Source organism: Sprattus sprattus, assembly GCF_963457725.1.
Source record: "Sprattus sprattus genome assembly, chromosome: 2".
Classification (NCBI taxonomy): domain Eukaryota; kingdom Metazoa; phylum Chordata; class Actinopteri; order Clupeiformes; family Clupeidae; genus Sprattus; species Sprattus sprattus.
This window is the reverse complement of record NC_137921.1, coordinates 64,139,750-64,158,592: the sequence shown is the minus strand read 5'-3', so window position 1 is coordinate 64,158,592 and position 18,843 is coordinate 64,139,750. Positions and strand designations below refer to the sequence as shown.

The following is an 18,843-nucleotide window of genomic DNA, read 5'->3' as shown; positions in this document are numbered from 1 at the left end:
CTCTTTCTTTGTCTCTTGCTGTGTGAATGTGTCCATATCACAACTTCAGTGTTGATTCTACATGATTATTTACCTGTACATGGAGGCACACTTATAAAAACTGTTTATGTGTGTGTGTGTGATTTTGGTTTGAACATGCAGGTGTGCATTCCATAGGTGTGACTCACTAATGTAAAGCTAATTAAGTGTGAGTCTATGCCAGAACATAAGCATAGTTTGATTCTCTCTCTCTCTCCCTGTATGTGTGTTTGTTTAATGTCCGTGTTTGGAAGTGTTCATAATCAGGAAGCAACATATATCAGCATGATTGATAAAGTTCAGCTTTGCGGGTCCTCTGCCTTTTGTGACAAGGGCAAGGCCCGTCTATACGTTCCTATAGTAACCACAATGTAAATACTATTCACACACTTTCAATTCTGAAAGGCTATTCTGGGGTGAATTTCCCAGCGCCTTTCACAGTTAACGGCTACCTTAAGGTGTAGCCTACCTTAACGTATTCGAAGCGCTTCCCAAAATGTCTTGCGCTAAGGCAAAAACACCATTTCTGAGAAACCCACCCCATGAACCTTAGGGTTTAAAACATCTCTTAATACTGACTTTTTACTGATCTCAAAATAATCTCTCTCGCTCCAAACGCTACATGCGGTCTCTTGTGAAGTAGGCTAGTTTGCGTACTGAGACACGGCGAAATTTGTTTGATCAAACAGTCGGGCAAAAAGCTGAAGACGCGAAGAACAGAGTGCAAAACAAGTGGTGACATTATGTCATGGTTTATTTCTGTACCGTGACTGTCACAGTGTTCCTGGCAGACAGACGGCCTAGGCTACTCTAAAATGTTGCTTTTTCAGTTCTATGTTAAGTTGCTGACACACACCAAGCTGTGGCCTAAAAGGCTTTGCCATGGAACGTTTCTGTAAATACTGTAAATCCAGTAGGCCAAAAAAGTTGTAGTTTCCCCTACAAATACAAAACTGATAGGCTATAACACGTTCAGTTGAACATACAAATACTTATTATAGGTTAGCATGACCCATAGAAATGCCTTCATCAGAATATGAATTCGATATTGCTCAAAATGCATTCATTTCTGATTCTGAGTCTATTTGAAGTACGTGGAATATTTACAGCCATTCATTTTTTAATTGTTATGATTTTACACCGGGAAGGAATCCCTCAAAAAATAGCCATTTCTCTGTTTGCAAAGTTTTATATTTGCTATAGCCTTCCACTTTTAAATTCACAACGCCTCATTTTCACTATGGGCAAACAAGGTCGCCCTTATACAGAAGTGGTCTGACATTTCTTTATCCTATAGGCTACTGTTGGTACAAAGAAATATGGAAATTATTTCAAAATGTCCCCAGGGGTATAATAGGCCTACTATTAGCACTGAGCACCGAACAGTGATGAATGGAGTATTACCCATGAAGAACATACATTTGTTTAAGCATGATGTAGGTCAGTCTAAGTTGTTTCCTCATTTGTCCAACCATTCATTTTCTTTTTGAGAAGTGTGGAGAACTCAGAGTGAAAAATGCCTTCAACTTTATAGGCATCCTTACCTCAGCTGTCCCCTAAAACGCATAGGCTAGATTTAAATTTCACAATTATCCACGTGCTCGTTTCTGTTATTGGTATGCATATTCAACAACATTATTTTTTGCGTAGTCGAAGATCGTTTTATAGCTTAGGTATATAGTTTTACATGACAATTTAAGACAACAAAATGTGGCTGTCAAATTACCCATTTATCGGAATTTCCACATTTGGCAGAAGTTACTTGTGTTGTGTGCACACGCCGCACAGTCGTCTATTTTTTCGTAGACGTAGCACCTTCAACGGGTTTGAATGCAATCGACTAAAATATTGAAGATGTACGACTACTAGCCTATTACTTAAATATGAATACTTATATGTGATATTGTTTTGTTTTAGCTATAATATTAATAATACTATTAAAAAGTTCTGCACGATTTCTCTCTAACAAAAAACAGATGCTAAAAACCAAACCCTGAAAACGTACCCTCATCGCCTGTATAAAGGGCCTTACTTTTTAAAACTTTACTCCTGAAAAAAACCTAACATCCGTAAAAGATGTTGAACTGACAATTATAAGTCATCACTTCTATGGAAATCACTTGTGCATTGATGTAATCTACAATAAACGATCATAAATTATCCACACAAAATCAAATAATGAAGAAAAATACTAGTACAAGATAATATTGTACATCACTCAAAAAGTGGCTCGCTAGATCGCTGCAGATGCACAATGTGATTGTATTCATGGTTGACGCTTGCAGATTACCATTAGCTGAACTCAATCAAGTGCAAGTTTAAGGGCCTGCTGATCAATCGCATCTTTGCCCAAGCGTTCATTGGTCTGAGCATTGTTATTTACGTGTATGATGAATTTGGGCAGCTTGCAAAATATAATACAATCGAAAATATGACAAATGTGGTCAAAGGGGTTAAAATGCACAGGATGAATGAACGAAAGGTCAGTAATTTTAGCTTACTGGTACTATGAGATAGCATCACAAGAGGCGCCGTTCAGTGCACGGCGTCATTAACTCCAGTTAGCAGAAAGAAGATAAGGGATATGGTGAGAGGAAAGCCGAAATAATGTATTTTAATAAAGGCTTTTGGCCTACATGAATTCTCATTGCATTCCATCTTTGTAAAAGGCAGCCTACTTTTGTGTAATGTAAAATCAGCAATGAAGTATCACATTTGGTTAGTAAACACTTATGAAGAGTAGAACATTTAAAAAAAAAACTTTGTAGAGAAAATGCCATATTAAATACTGATTGGAGAGATTCCCTTTCTTTTTACATGCCTTTATTAAGCATATTTACAAAGGAATTTATTTAGAAAATATATATAATAAACCTTTCAAAAATAGTTAACATTTACATACATGCTCAGGTACAATACATTCTGGCTCCTCGGCTTGAAAACATTTTGTTTTGCTTTAATGCATGCATGCTCAGGAGCAAATAAGGTAACATTTTCCATCGACCCTCTATGACCATTCATTTCTATACGTGCCACAAACATTTGTATTGTGCCACCATGTGTATTTCTTTTGGGCAAGTCTTAAGTTGGGCGAGTCAAAAGACAAAGACCCCTGCAAATATTGCAGAAATTAAATCAAGGCATTCCATCTTGCAGTCCCATCTTTCGAAACAGTTTGAGGGGGAGATTGTTTAGAAAGCCAAACAAGACTAACTGGCTTATTACAACCCCTTAACTTACTGGAAGTCATGAAAGTGCATGTCCAAAATCGTGTTTTCCCTTCTCCTTGGTAGCAAGTATGTGCTGCAGTTAGGAGCCTGAGGTAGTGAGCGCGAGTCCGTGAACGCTACTCAGCGTCTCGTGATGGTGCTTGCTCAGGGGACTCGGAGGTTTTCTGTCTCCAGCTGAAAACAAACATGGGAGGTGTTTATGCAGCAAATAGGTCGTAACTCTCCCCTTCAAATATCATCACCTGAAATATCGCGCCAATTAAACTAAATAAAGGTCACCTAGTATGTCTGGATGTTATGTGGACTTCCATTTGACAAATTGATATTTATCTGTACCATAAAATACAGATGTGGCAAGTAAGTCCTATGTAAATATTTTTTGAAAGTCCCCATTTGGCATTGCTGAATAAAGAAGTCAAATTCTGCAGGCCCAATCGATCAAACCGGATGTGCCGTGCTGAATAATTAGTTTACCTTCTCGTGACGAGTGCTTGAATGCCATAGGTGAGTGCAGGCTTGGCGCATGCATGGATGCGGGGTTGTTTGGATGAGACAGCGCAGCTCCTTGGGACTGCCACGGGTGTCCAGTCACATAATTACCACCATATACCCCGTATTGGTTGGCTGGAGAGTAGGCACAAGCTTGAACATAACTGGATAGGCTAGACGAGGACTGACAGACAGGAATAAAACATTTGCCAGTTAGTGTACATCCATAATAAGCCGATTTGCACTTTTGTGTATTTTAATTAAAATAACTCATTCTACTTCCTCTAATTGATAATCAAGCTTAAACTAATAATTCAGTAACTCAACAATCAACAAATACTGTAACGGTCGATTTACCTATTCAAACCAATCACAGCCCTTTCTCACGGCAAACATTCAATTATTATGCAACATCTATTTGACTTACGAGATGTGTAAAGAGCACAACTAGCTTGTTACCTGCGGGTATTTCATGTCTGCCTCTATGGGAGACTTTTCAATGCCATTGATGGCGTGTGCAGATGGAAATGTGGCCCTGTTCATGCTAGTCCAGTCCTCTAACTTCGGCTGGTAACCCTCAGCTCCAGAAATAGCTATTTACAAAATGTCAACCAAAGAACAAAGAGAAAATATAATTTCAATAAAACTAGTCAAGTGAATAACTATAAATAACTATGTGGGGAATATGGGGAATTAATGGAATTAATTACAAAAATGATATTATAAAAAGTGTGTGTTGGCTAGAAAGAAAGTTCGACCAAGCATAGCCTATTGTGAAGAAGGATCTTGCGCTTAAAGGCGTTTAAGGCAAATATGTTTAAATAAATGCCATGTAAAGTTATATGTATAGGAGATACATATTATTTGCTTAAAAAATAATTTTCTAAAAACAAGAATTACCTAGTGGCATTCCAGAAATCAGATATGCCAGTAGGCCTCAAAAGGCCTTGAACGGGTTATTGGGAAATTGTGCTATGTAGGCCTATCTATTAACCAAAAGTAAAAGGCAAATAAAGAACGTTAACAAAATAAATGAAGACTACAAAATAAATATGTACACTGTATTTAACCAATACAGTGTACATGCTACATAGTAGACAACACGTGTAATATAATTCATTTATTTTCATCCTCTTTTCAAACTATTATTCTGACTGTTGAAAAGGGGAGAAGTGCAATCACTCAATATAAAACATTATAATTGGCATAGGCCAACATATTTCTCAAACAAATTTTGTAGGCGTCATTTTAGACAGAAACTGAATAGAAAACAGAATAGATTGTAAAAAAGATTGAACACAAACCTGACGGATCCATGAAGGCCCGGATGCCTAAAAAATTGCTAACAGTGTGCATCGACGACCAGGCCCGTGATAGGCTGACATGCCCTGCTCCCACTGGCACTCCAGGTGCGTTCCCCAGCTTGTTCCCGGTAGGCGACATAGTATTGGGATATGAGTAGGGGTACATATGATTGTACGGTATCTGTGGAGGTTGTGGCTTACTGGTTTCATACTGATTCGGTTGAGACATATTTCCAATCTTGTTCCTAAGAATTCGGCTAATGGAGCTAACTGACGGAACGTTGTATTTGTCGCAAACTCCATCTGCAAGAAGTCTGTCACGGATTTCCCAAGCAAATATTCCAGGATCCGATATCTTGTATTCCCTAATGCTTTTTACGACATTGGGTGTTGTTACCCGGGGTTTACTTCCTCCAATAGCACCTGGTAAAATCGAACCAGTTTCGTTGTACCTCGCCAAGATCTTGCTCACACAACCATGCGAGACGCGCAGTTGTCGACTGATATCACATGGTCTTATTCCGAGTTGGGCCAACTCTACGATTCTTGCTCGGATAGCGTTGGGAAGAGGTCGGCCATTAACGAATACACCCCCCAACTGGTTGACTTCTCCGTATGTTTGATCTGTAAAAGAGTAGATACGTATATCAAACCACAGCACACAATTTAGAGTTACAAAAACAATTAACTAACGCTGTGGGCTACCATACTCTCATAATGTCTGGACATCCCCCCCCCCCCCCCAGCTCCACTTCTTTTTAACACTCTACCAAATGCTGGTTATTGCAGAATGTTAGAAGACGTTCAATATTACATTTACAAAAGCCATGGAGCAATTCTGCCTTACACTCACTGTATAGTACATAGAAGTAATGCAATATTGTAAGTCGCAGGCTGTGGTTATTAAACAAGCATTTCCAGCCAAAGGAATGACGCTATGCACAAATATGTTTTGCTTGTGAAAATTAAATTCGAGCGTTGTTCTGCTTATAAAATCCAACTGAATATGATCAGATGGAATTAATCATGTTAAAAACGTACCCATTTGCGCATGCTCTCCTTGATACGCGTTTTACAGGTAATTTCCAGTTGCAAAAAAGCGCTGGTTCTTGCGTCTGAACATCGGGACAGGGCTTGCTCGAGTGTCCCAGTCTGTAGTGCTCTCCCCTTTCCCTTTAAAACGAGCTGACAATCAGTGATTTAAGGTAAGCGATCCCCGTGATCTTTGCCCCAGAAGAGGAAGAGTGTCCATCTCAGAGGCTGAAGTGTGCTCAGATTGATTTGACGCCTTCTTCACGTCCGTCTCTCCAGTTACATTTTTGTTCTTCGATTTCATTGGTCCTCGCCAGCATCCACGCAATAATTTCCTGTATATGGCTGCTCCCCTTTGACAAGCACCATTCCGTTAAGAGGAAGTTTGCTTTATATCAATCAATATAAATATGTACAGCGTTGACAAATCACACGATTTACGCCTTTTACCTTGATCACAAGTTAAGCCTATAGCCTAGTCCAGAAAGAGGTTTCCGGTTTTTTTTTTTGGTGATGACTGAATGAAAATGAAAATGCACTGAAGTCAACCAACCATGGACCAAACGACCTGAAAATAAGGGCTAAGAAGTAATTGAGTCTTGAACTACAAAAGGCTTTAGCTACAAAACATAATGTATAAAACAAAATAGCACTGAATTAAAGATATCGCATATTTTGCATATGTCAAGATGAGAAAAGATAACTCACTTTCAACAGTTCAGCTAAACAATCCCATGGACTGTTTCATAATTTCCTTCTATTTGAGTATTCTTAATCTTTCACAGGGGACATAGCCTACTTATTTATTTAAACTTGTGTCATGGCTTTTTGAGAGTAAAATACATTGCAGGCCTCTTTGGGTATCTGAAAAATGAGAATGCCAGTATTTCTTTGCAATGGAATTGTAGTTCCACCTTCCAGTGGAGTCTAGAAACGCAAAGACATCACAGGTGACAGCTATAGCCCGGACATTTCTTCAAGTAAACCTATTGCCGAATATTTTTGTATCCCAGTTGATGGAACGGTGGTGTCAAATGGAAGATGGAAGAATCACATTCGCACGGTGGTAACCTATTGCTAACACGCTATGCCCGGTTCTGAGTGCAGGTATTGATGCCGAATAGCCAGGTTTTAATTCCAATGTATTTAAATAGCATTACAAACATGGACTTCTCAGGCTTTTAAGAAAGGTATTTTTAAACTGGAAATACATATAGGCTAAGTTACGTTTCCTACAACTTGCATTAGGCTACTCGTGGGGTAAAGACGTATCCAGAATGATTTGCATCTTGGTCAAGTGCATGCATTAGACTGTTAGGTGAAATTAAAGTGAGCATATAATTACAGATGACATTTTCAAAAGCTGTATACCCAGATACAAGCGTTAGGTCGCTTTTCTTTTTTTTTTTTGGCCAACGTCATAAACTGAGAGAAGCAACTTGTTTCTCACATTTTTCTGACGAGGATCCACCTTATTTTAAGAGGTTTTAACTTGTTTTGAAAAGTAATATTTTGTCCATACAAGTCACCAACAAAGATGCATGAAGAACAACATTTCAGGAGCCTATAGGCTAAAACATGCATGTGCCAAATCTACCAACAACTAGACTTCGGTAGGCTATAAATGCGATTATGTTAAACACAATTTGAGTACAGCGTTGCCTTATAGCATTTCAATGGCACCCGAAATTATACCATTGTTTTGTTTTGTTCTGTTGTAAGGGGATAACTGCGTGTTGCGACAGATATCTTACATGTACAACCCCCATCGCCTTTGAACCGTCAGAGTTGGACTTGTTGCTGGTTGTATACCAAGCAGCAACTGACACGGGAACGAATCCAACCCTGGTGTGGAACGGACCTATGATTTGGGTTGCTAATCGAAATAGACCTGGAATGACCTCAAGGTAATGAGCTATTGTAGGCGATAATGGTCATGCCTATTATAAACAAAAAACCTTCAATGCTCGGGTAAATCTGTTAACAATATTGACGAGGTTAAGCGTCCCAATAATTTAGTTGAGCCTTCGTGTATTGTACATGACCAAGTCTGTGTACCACGGCTGCGATGTCCGAGGCTGCTGTTCATGTCACACTTCACATGAGAAATATTTTTGGGGGTAAATAAAACATTTTAGATAATAGGCCTAAACTTGAAATAGATGCTAGTTGCATACACATTCACTCTTAATCGCACTCCACGAACACGAATTTCTGGCTTTCAACGTCACCGAGGGAGCCTACTTTTGATTCATGCCTTAGAAGAAGAAAAGAAACTCGAGCATTCATTTAATAATGGCTTGTGTGCTTCGGGAATGTGTAATAATTTCCCTTTGAATGCATAGCTTTAAATTAAAAGGACTGTTAACTCTTTTTAATTGGGCTTTCATTAACACCTTGCAAAGAGAATTAGCTCTACCTGTTCCATGGTTCATTGCTCTTACGGTGTTCACTAACAAAGTTTTGTTTCTCGTTGCAGGGCGCAATGGAAAAATAATGAAATAGTCTACTCTAGAACCATAAGGCGACTAATTTACTTTAATAATGCCTGGTGCGCTTGCAGCTGTCACGTATGGCTGGGATATTACTCGTGAAGGGAGATCCCTAACTTTAAACTATTTTTGAATTTACATTCCGTATTGGATGTGTTTACGTCATGTGCATAACTATGCAATTGGCCATGGTTTTACAAGAGCACCAAGCGATCACTAATTTAGGCGTGCAGGGGGAGGTTTTTTTTTTTTTTTTGCGAGCTGAGGTGGGTAGGTGGGGAAGTTAGGGGAAAATAAACTTCGGATTCTTGACAAAGGCTATGTTTCCTGGTGAGACAATCAATCTGAATGCCAGAGGGTTGCTTTAACACCCAAGGCCTTACCAAGTAGCAAAACATCACTCCATTTGCAACAGGCCTTAGCAGATGCCAAATGTCCAGAATAGGTAGAAACAACATGCTATTGCTACAGCCTACGTCTATTTAAAACTGATGGTATTGCCTCTGATTTTGAGGTTCTGGCTGATTAGAAGAGGAAACAAATACAGTTGTGGTGTACTATGTCAAAACCCATGTCAATCTACATTTTTGTTGTTGTCTTACACCCTCTTCCAAAAGTGACAAAGCTCCGATCAGGACTCACGGTGACGCCTCATACTGTCTGGACAGAATATTAACATTCATTAAAAGAGGGTAAATTCATGAAATTCATATACAACCTCAGATTCAGGCATTCAGAGCCGTGGCAACCAGCTATTGGCCAGTGGGAGGCTGCAAAGCAGAGCCTTTTCTCAAAACCCTCAGGGTTCTTATAAATGTGGTCTATGACTATGGATTTAGTTGATTCAGACCATCTGTTTCTGTTCTGTTCCATACATCTTTTAATGTCGCCACTAATAGTTTGATGAGGCATCTCAAACAGCACTGGTGCAGGATCCAGCTCAATCATGATAATAAAGCTGGAAGCAAACTCTTTTTTTATAGATATTATTTATGCCCCATTCTATAATTACATATTTCAGATTTGGATGTTTCCTCGGTTTTGTGATGTACAGATGCTGTAAATAGCAAAAGGCCCTTATGTGAGCCCTTTGTTAGAATGTTTATGTGTTGGATTTCTGTGTCTTATGACATTAACTGACTGTCAAAGCACAGCTGCCATATGAACATGATGCACAGTGAAGAACAGCTATATGCTGTGGTTTGAAAACGGGACGAGTTGAAAGTGACCAAACGTTGCCATAAGCTTCAGCATGACCCAGGACTGGCATATTGCTTAGTGCAGTGACCCATTAAGGAGCCCTGATGTGTCAGCAGAAAGACAGCTAGTGGGAACACAGAGAGCATAAAATGTGCTCCAGATAAGGGACACATTCTGGACAGTCCTTGGGTTCACTATTACTGAGCAACAGTCCTGGACTCTGAGAACAGCGCTCATTGCACAACACAGAAATGTGTGTTTTTATGAGCAAAATTTGTAATGCAAAACCTCAATGGCAATTTGTGGAGTAGCTTACAATATCTGGGAAAACTGACAATCCACATCTCTTTTTTTCTTCTTTCTTTCTCTTTTCTACTGCTTCATTTCTCTGATCGAGTCCATAGTACTTCTGCTTAAAGAGAACCAGTTATGGAAGACGCTATTGCTTCAAAACAGATAAATCAGAATCAGATTTTATTGGCCAAGTAAGTTTGAACAAACAAGGAATTTGACCTGGTGAACTGACTCTCAATTGTGCTTACACATAATATACATTACAATGCAATACAAAAACAAACACAACACAATACAATACAAAAACCAACAGTGCAATGGTCTATGAAAGTTTGAGAAAGTATATACAGGAGCTGGGAATGTACAAGAAGTGCAGGGATACAAAAATATGCTTCATGGATAAATATATATGTTACTATGAGTTGTTCAATAGTGAGACGGCAAGGGGGAAGAAACTGTTTTTGTGTCTGGAGGTTTTTGTGAACAGAGACTAGGTTAAACTAGGTTATACTAGGGCATAATAAAAGATACTGCATTTGAGAAACATTTACTGACTTCACAAGTTCACTTGCAGTTGGTTCCGCACCGCACTGCGGAGATTGCCATGTGAATAGCCTGCTGTGTGCTTTCACAAGGCAGGTATGTCCTCTTTTCACACATTGCCCAATCACCAGTACCTTGTGGTCCTTTAATTGACATTTGATTGATATGAAACAGAACCCCTGTGTTTACAACTTAGATAGGATTTCCTATTCCAGTAAAAATGGAGAAGATTAAACCACAGTCCTATTAGAACAATTAAAAAGCTTTATTACTTCTTATTTCTGGGAATAATTATTAAAGCATAATTAATGGTGTATGTGGTAAGTAATTGAGAGAAATGGCCTTAAGTCTCTATCCATAGCAAGGGCCACTTAAAAGACTATAAGGTGAATATTTGAGTGTTAACAGTGTATAATTGCGTCTTACCCTCATTTTACTGCACCTTATCCATAAACACAGGGGATTCAAAATCAGTTAAAACCATATGAGTGTAAGTACTGTCTGGAAATGCATATTAGTTACTTGGCCCAAATAAAACACTGACAATATCGGCTCCAACTGTGTTTTTACTGAATAGGCCTACTGTTCATTGACATGCACATTGATATTCATGGGTTCAAATGAAAGGTAGGCTATTAATGAACGTCATAAACTGTAGCATTTAGAATAGAAGACAGATTAGACAGTACATTTAAAATATTTGAAGACATTACATGGTGCCTAACTATACTGAAAATAATTCATATTAAGCAAATGTTTTCAAATAAAGGTCTATCAACAAATATGAATGGGTGCTTTATATTTATATGTGTTGTTTGAAATAAAGAATCCAATAAAACTGAAATGTGTCCTCACTCAAATACAGTACAATCCTTATGCAATGGCACCCTCCTCTGGCCGATACGAATTCGAATAATTTTCAGTTTAGGCTGCTCCCGAGGCTTTTAAAGTTGTCATTAACAAAACAAAAAAGCAATCAGGCTTGAACAACGTCTCTTATAAATCTTTATGAAAAATTGATTGTTTCATTTTTAGACTTTCACTTCAAAAACAAATAGGCTACCACTATCCATGCAGATACTTGCCATTGTCATTTGTCACCATTGTAATTTAATCATTAAATTATTAAATAATGAATCAGCATTATCATGCCATCACAATGTAACCTGTATATGTATGGGTCCTTAATTTGGTTCACAAATGTCTTTTGTTGATACAACTGAGGCCAACCCTTAATGCATCTTAAAAACGAAAATGCTTAATGACAAATGAAAAACTTCATGCGACCTTAAACTGTTATGGTTTATTTGTAAAGCAAAGTATAAAATCCCCCCCAAAAATGTAAAGTTATAAATTAGTAAAAGTGTGTAGTGAAGTGCTTTGCTGTGAAGTAGGTGTGAACGCATAGTTTAGAAGGTCGTGCCATGGTGAACCAGACGATGGCGCTCTACCCTAACATAACTGCTGCTTGACAGAACAGAGAGGGGCTGGTGTCACTGGTCCAAACTGCACACTGTGTCAGAATTTGAACAGGAGGCCTTGGTCATCTTCAAATAGAACCCCTTCAATTTGTTTTATTAATTTGAAAAGGGAACCAGGAATTTCCGAGGGGTTGACTACCAAATAATTAAATTAAGGAGAATATTAAAAGCAAGTTGCGAAAATGTTTGGGTCGCATATCTTGCATTTTTGGGATGTTGTGTGGTTTCGGGTAAATTAAAGGCACCCAGTGCAAGATTAGGGCATCAAAATGGAAATATTCTGGATAAGACAATCTTTATGATATTGACATTTACTTCACCATATTAGCACATTTGCATCATTATTTGATACTTTAGGCGTTAAAAAGAGCGCTAAAACTAGCAGCAAGAGCGTAGCCCTTTAAGCAGGATTCCAGTCAATGGAAAAATTGCCTCTCCCCACTGGCGATTGTTGTTTACGATTTTCTATCAGTTCTCACCACACAACGACGTCTCATCTTTGCTCCTTGAATGTCGATATGTAATGGTATGGAGTTATTGAAACTTAGGCTACTACGTGTAAAAAAGACTAGAAATTGAATGATTATTTTTCGAGTCTCAAGCCTATAAAGTTGCACTGGGTGCCTTTAAGATGAATATACATTGGCTACACTGTACGAAGAGTCTGTAATTGTAAGGGCTATGGGTGTGGTAAACATTAGGCCTGGATCATTTGATTATAGTGTTTAAACATAGTATATTTTATGTCTTTAGTTTTCCTGGCTATATCTGCTCAACCCCTATAACTAGTTCCGCCTACAATGTAGGCCTATATCCTCTTGACGAATAAGAGTAATGGGAATGATTTGGTAAGACGCAGTCTTTCACAAGAATGGTAGGCTAAACATGACGTGTTGAATCATCTCCGTTCAGTAACAAAGCAGAAAGAACCTTGACACTGACTTCTGATGTTGACCTATCTGGAAGCCACGTTTTCGCCTGAACTGACAGTGTAAAGTATGATCAAAAAAGTTAAATTGATGACATTTTCCACGAATGCTTACTTCTGATGTCTACAAGAACATGTTCAGTTCTCATTTGAGTCAGCAGAGTTCGCCAAAGCATTGCAATTCACATTAGCAGCAACTGAGAAGCATCTCGAGACCAGTCTGCCAGCGCTTCTTTATACTAAGTAGTACTAAGTGTCTACTACAAGTATTTGCAAAGCAGATTATTATTATGTTTAACTGTCACTCACATGGCCCATTTATGGACTGGGATGCGACAGGAAAACAGGTGGGGATCGGGTTTTCCGAAGAACTGGACTCGGGTGAGGAAGGCATACTGAATTCTAGAGATTTTTTCAAATAGGTCTCTATAACCAACTGTAAAATGTCTTGTCACGTGTTGGTAGGCCATTTATTATTATTTGATCAGAAGAGGGATTATAAAAAACCGTAGTTATTTTGGGTTTGACTACATAGCCTCAAGCTACGCATTCCAACATACATCTCAATTGGGTGTTATCAAGGTATGAAGAAAGTGGCATACCTACTTCATTTGAGAATCTTTAAAATATACTCTTCCTCATTTCAGAATGAAACGGAGAAATAGGCGTGTGTTGTGTTTGTCACTCTCAAGCATACACACACAGGCACAGAGAGAGAGAGTGAGAGAGAGGAGGGGAAAGAGGAGGGGGAATCTCAAATGAATGAAGAGATAGCCGATTGAAAGCAGTTGAATACCATGACAACTCGGAACAACCTCAGATTTATTCCAATCAGTTAGGGTGCATTGTGAGGGGGCGTCAATCATCTATTATGTCGTCCCCGAAATAAATGCAAAACCTGATCCTGCACAAAAACTTTCAACAGGAGCCGGACATTTGTCTACACTCCTGCCTTTGTTCGCAGCTTAGCAATCGGTTTGTATTTGTGTTTGCTCGGTTCGACCACCCAAGATGCAAAGAAGGCTGGGTGAAAACGGGCTGCATTGTCACCCACGTCACATAGGCCTATAGCATAAGCGCAGATAGGAAAGAGAAGTAAGAAAAGCTCCAAAAGGAAACGACTGCAGACATCTCTCTCCCTCTCTGTCTCTCTCTCTCTCTCTCTGTATGTGTGCAAAATACAGAAGCGAGAGCGAGAGATGAAGAGACACAGACAATGCGCGTAATAATTTGATTTTAGATGACAGAATGTATGTGTCACCTTGAGTGTTGAGGCGACGGGTTTTAAACAAGTAAAGTGCCCAAGGTGTCCAAGGTCTCATTTATCACAACCTTCAATTTACCATCAATAAATATCTGTCATACATTATTAATTATGTATGTTTTTGAGCACTTTGGCCCCAGTTATGAACTAAATGTTATCGCAGTAATACATAATACAAATAGGTTACATCAAGAGAAGTTTACTTGATAGAATAAGGCCTAACAATGTCTGTCTATTTAAAAATGCGGGCTACTGGCTGTATTGGCATTTTTTTCAGTATCGAAGTCTTGGTAGCATGGTTCATTTATAGGGACCAGTTACGTGTAGAGACTCTTGAAATTACCTTTATATCATCACTGAGGACCGACTTGTTTTTAATTGCTATGATAACAGCACAGAAAGAGAGAAAGGGCTGAAGGATTTAAGTGGCAAGACACGTATTGTTCCTGTTCTCAAACAAGAGTCGATGGCGAGCTGTTTATACTCCTTGACTTAAGCCTGAATCAAAATATTGACCCAAAACGGTTTCATGAATTGGCCACTTGTCACATTAAACAACTGAATATTAATATGGCCAACCCATTAACTGCGTCTTTAGCGTCAATGAAAACATTTTCTCAGCAAAAAAACACATCAATTTAAAACTACGGGCTTTTTCGTATTGAATGAGCACTTAAATGGGATGATGGAATCATTTCCCGCCATCTTTGCAATTAAATGTCACGTAATACCCTCTCGTCGCATTTTTGATGCATCAATGATGCAGGCTCAAAAACCCCCAATTTCACATCCATAAACAGTCTTCATCCACTTGACTCTAAAGATCCGCCCACACGCGGACGCACGTTTTGTTGTGTTTGGTGATGCTTTGCCCAGTACTGTTGACATCGACCTTATATGGACCAATCGGTCTAGGACTGGCTGGTCTCACCCAAAGCAGTCATGATAGCAGTGCATCCATGAGTTGCATCTTCATCAACTGCACTGGTGTTCACGCTGGTCCTGCTCGACGCATCTATACTATCAGGGCTACGCTTCTCTACCGTGCAGTCATAGACTGCGTCTCGGAATTTGACAAGATAGGAAACTCGTTCGGTCCTCTATGAATTCCTGTGGTGATTTATTTAGATTCAGTGTCTCAAAAAGCTTATTTTTGACCTCATATTAGGAAAAAAATGTCATTGCGCAACACAAAGACGGGATTCTCCGTGAAGGACCTCCTGGACCTTCCCGACACGAATGATGAAGGATCTGGGGCTGAGGAGACTGATGAGGACACTGCAGAGGACACTACTGAGGCTAATGTGCGAAGTCCCTCCGGCAGTGGCCGACAGTTATCTCTCAGCACCTTGTGCATGACTAGTGGAAGTCAGTGCACAAGATGGCTTACGTCTGGAAATGCTTCAGTTCACTACACACGTGAGTAGATTTTTTTGTCAGTTATTGAGCAGTGATTTTTATTTTAAGTTGTTAAATTTACACTGTGCACAATGATAAAATGCACAACAATGAACGGAAAGAATTAATTTGAGTCATTTTAAACTATTTACAAACTTAGTTAAGTTGCAAAATAGCCTGTTATAAGTCATCAGACTTGAATGTTTCATATTTTCTTAAATAAAAAATGCTCTTAAGGGGCAAAATTAAACTATTGTTAAGAATGGCAAAGAAAAGTGCACGTCATAATGTGGTTGCATTAACGGAAACATCTTCTCTCACCAGTGGATACCCTAGAAGACACACAGCAGGATTTAAAATCTCCAGAGCTGTCTACGGATGAGTCGCAAGATAATGATAAAGAGTCCTCTGGAGACAACAGCGATGCGGGCAAGAGGAGGAAGCGAAGGGTTCTGTTCTCCAAAGCGCAAACGTATGAACTTGAGCGGCGCTTCAGGCAGCAGCGGTACCTCTCAGCGCCAGAGAGGGAACACCTCGCCAACTTACTGCGCCTTACCCCAACCCAGGTCAAAATCTGGTTCCAGAATCATCGCTATAAAATGAAGAGGGCGCGGACCGAGAAGGGATTGGACATGGGCCACCTAACCTCTCCACGGAGAGTGGCCATTCCTGTTTTGGTTCGAGATGGGAAGCCGTGCCATGCGCTCAAACACCAGGAACTTGCCACGTCTCTGCAGGCCGGAATATCATTCTCTGCCTTCAGTGGTCAGCCTATTCGTCAAATGCACGTCAGTAGTCACCTCAGCCCGGAGGCCATTTCACAACTTTCCACGGTTCACCACCTGGCACAGATGCAGCGCTGGTCTTGGTGAGGCACTATGATGGTCAATCTTAAATTAAACCAGAAATGGAGAGATTTGCAAAAAGCAAATATGTTCTGGCCAGACAACGACTAGCCAATATGCATCTACAGTAGCCTATTCGTCCCTGTAAAAAGACTGTGCTTCTTTACTTGTGGTCGTTGCCATTGCTGTTTTGGATGTAGATTATTTTGTCACATGAATGTAGACAAAAGTGAAATTTGTGTTGTTTGTAATGTATATTGATCTTAAATATTTATTACCAAAATAAAACTCCAGTGATTGTATTTACATTGTTCTTTTTGTTTATTTTATTTATAACACTGAGCCTATCCAGGAATGCTTGTAGGCTAATAGCCTCTAACGGAAATGTCTAGGTCAATCCTGCTTACTTAAATGTATTGCAATTTTCAAATTAATTCTTATTGGGTCATACATGAGTTTAGAATCAAATTGTTAGCTATCCTATGTTTGATCTTTAATTGCCGTCTGGTCAGGCTCCGTTGTTGCCTATTCCAACTATTGTATTTTCCTCTGGGTTTTAAAATGTGCAAATTAACGAAGTAATCTCTCTCAAAATAAGAATTCACAGTACATACGCCTTGGAGCTGCTGAGTTGACATTAATAAGCAAAACAAAAATGCGGACAGGCTTCATTATGATCCCTTTGTTTGCGATCAATCGGTCAACTCGTAAAACAAAATTATTATCTAAAGTCTAACAGATTAGAAATTATTGTTATTTTGAGAAAACTCAACTGGGCAGCAACATAGGCCATTGGCCTATTCGGTATTACTGTTTTAGAGTAAATATTTCAGTCCTTATACCCACGGCTGCGTTTAATAGCCCACTTTATGAAAAGCATTTCATCATTGTAACTATCATCTTTTTTTAATGCCCCTTAACCTTTTTGCCACAACACACATAAAATATGTAACACCGTGGTGAGAATTAACAAGTGTTAAAAAAAAAATAAGACAATTAGATAGCCTTCCCTTCAATTAAAACTTTTCTTGTTAACTTAACATTCAACATATAACCCACTCCACTATGAAAGCTGTTTTTTTTTTTTTAAAGATATTGCCAAAAGTTCAATACACTTTATGTCTTAAAGTGTTTACTCAGGCCAATACGAATAGGCTAATATATTTTTTGAGTAGGTCCCGGTGAAAAGCTTCCCACGTTTCAAACTAATTTGGTCTAGAGGAAATGCGAGATGGAGCAAGTTTGTCGCCATTGCAAACCAACACGTCCTTGTCCCTTTCTGGTTCAGATGTCCTGGTGAGACACAATACATTCTTAGGACTGAGAAGTAGCCTATATCCTCGTGTTTGCTTCGACTGTCTTGCATCAATGTGTCGTTGTACTCAGTGGCCCACTGCTGTCCTATCTGTAGAGGCTGGGTGGGTCCCCACATAAAAACATAACTGTGTTACGCCGTCAAATACAACTCTGTTTCCCTTAATGCCAAGACAATCAATTCCTTTCACGGGCCTCGGGGCAACGTAGTCTACCCATGACAATAGTTTTGATCACATATATCTTACTCTGAACTCGGAGTTTTACCCTTAACTAAATGTTGCAGAGGAAAGCCTAGACCACTCTGTAATAAGTCAATTCGAACTGCACTCATAACTGTCACTCTGCCTGTTTTCAACATGTCGCTATTCAGCAAATCACCACGTGGTGGTAGTATAAGTCAACAATATTTTCTTCAACATTATTTACAAGGGAAAACGTTGTTCTTTCCCATAGCCGTCCTTTTTCCGTTTGCCATAGCCGTTTTTTTTCTTCTACCGTTTGGGTGGTTTGGTTTAAAACGTTTTTATCATATTCATAGGCGACGCAGTTTGGGTGAGATCTTGTCAAGGCTCTTTAGGCTATAACTTTATCTTAGCTCGTGTTTTGGCGACAATAAGAAGATAATAAACCTATTGAATTTGATAACTAATTTTAAAGTCTACGCAATAGGTCAGTTTATTATACCTCGAAGGACAACTCAGCGATGAAAACATTGTTTAGCCATTCAGTTTTAAGTCGGCTGTTATGAAACACAGCAGGTATACTCCAAAGGTCACATAACATGACATACATTAAATATATAATGGCTCATTCTCCCCTTGGGTCGACCACAGATGCTGTGGAATTTTTTAACAAAAACATATAGATTGATAAGTGTTACTTCTTTCCACCAATACCTCATAGAATTTAGTGGCCTTAAGCCATATTTCTAAGAGCAAGGTTACGGAGAAAAAGAAGGCTAAAGCAAACCAATCTAACAGAGGTCATCTACTCCAGGGGGAGAGAGAG

The 18,843-nt window shown here is 39.1% G+C and overlaps 2 protein-coding genes across 2 annotated transcripts; one reads left to right on the top strand and one right to left on the bottom strand.

The window, feature by feature from the left end:
* Window positions 1-3,327: 3,327 nt before the first annotated feature.
* Window positions 3,328-6,127, bottom strand: pax1b (paired box 1b; the record flags this gene model as incomplete). The annotated part of the gene is made up of 5 exons (XM_080860596.1): window positions 6,083-6,127; window positions 5,042-5,665; window positions 4,197-4,330; window positions 3,723-3,921; window positions 3,328-3,422 (listed from the first exon to the last, which is right to left on the bottom strand). The coding sequence occupies exons 1-5, from the start codon at window positions 6,084-6,086 to the stop codon at window positions 3,328-3,330; spliced, it is 1,056 nt and encodes a 351-aa protein (XP_080716722.1). The 5' UTR covers window positions 6,087-6,127.
* Window positions 6,128-15,450: 9,323 nt separating this feature from the next.
* Window positions 15,451-16,545, top strand: nkx2.2b (NK2 homeobox 2b; the record flags this gene model as incomplete). Its single annotated transcript, XM_080833286.1, has 2 exons — window positions 15,451-15,694; window positions 15,998-16,545. The coding sequence occupies 2 exons, from the start codon at window positions 15,451-15,453 to the stop codon at window positions 16,543-16,545; spliced, it is 792 nt and encodes a 263-aa protein (XP_080689412.1).
* Between the last annotated feature and the right edge of the window lie 2,298 nt (window positions 16,546-18,843).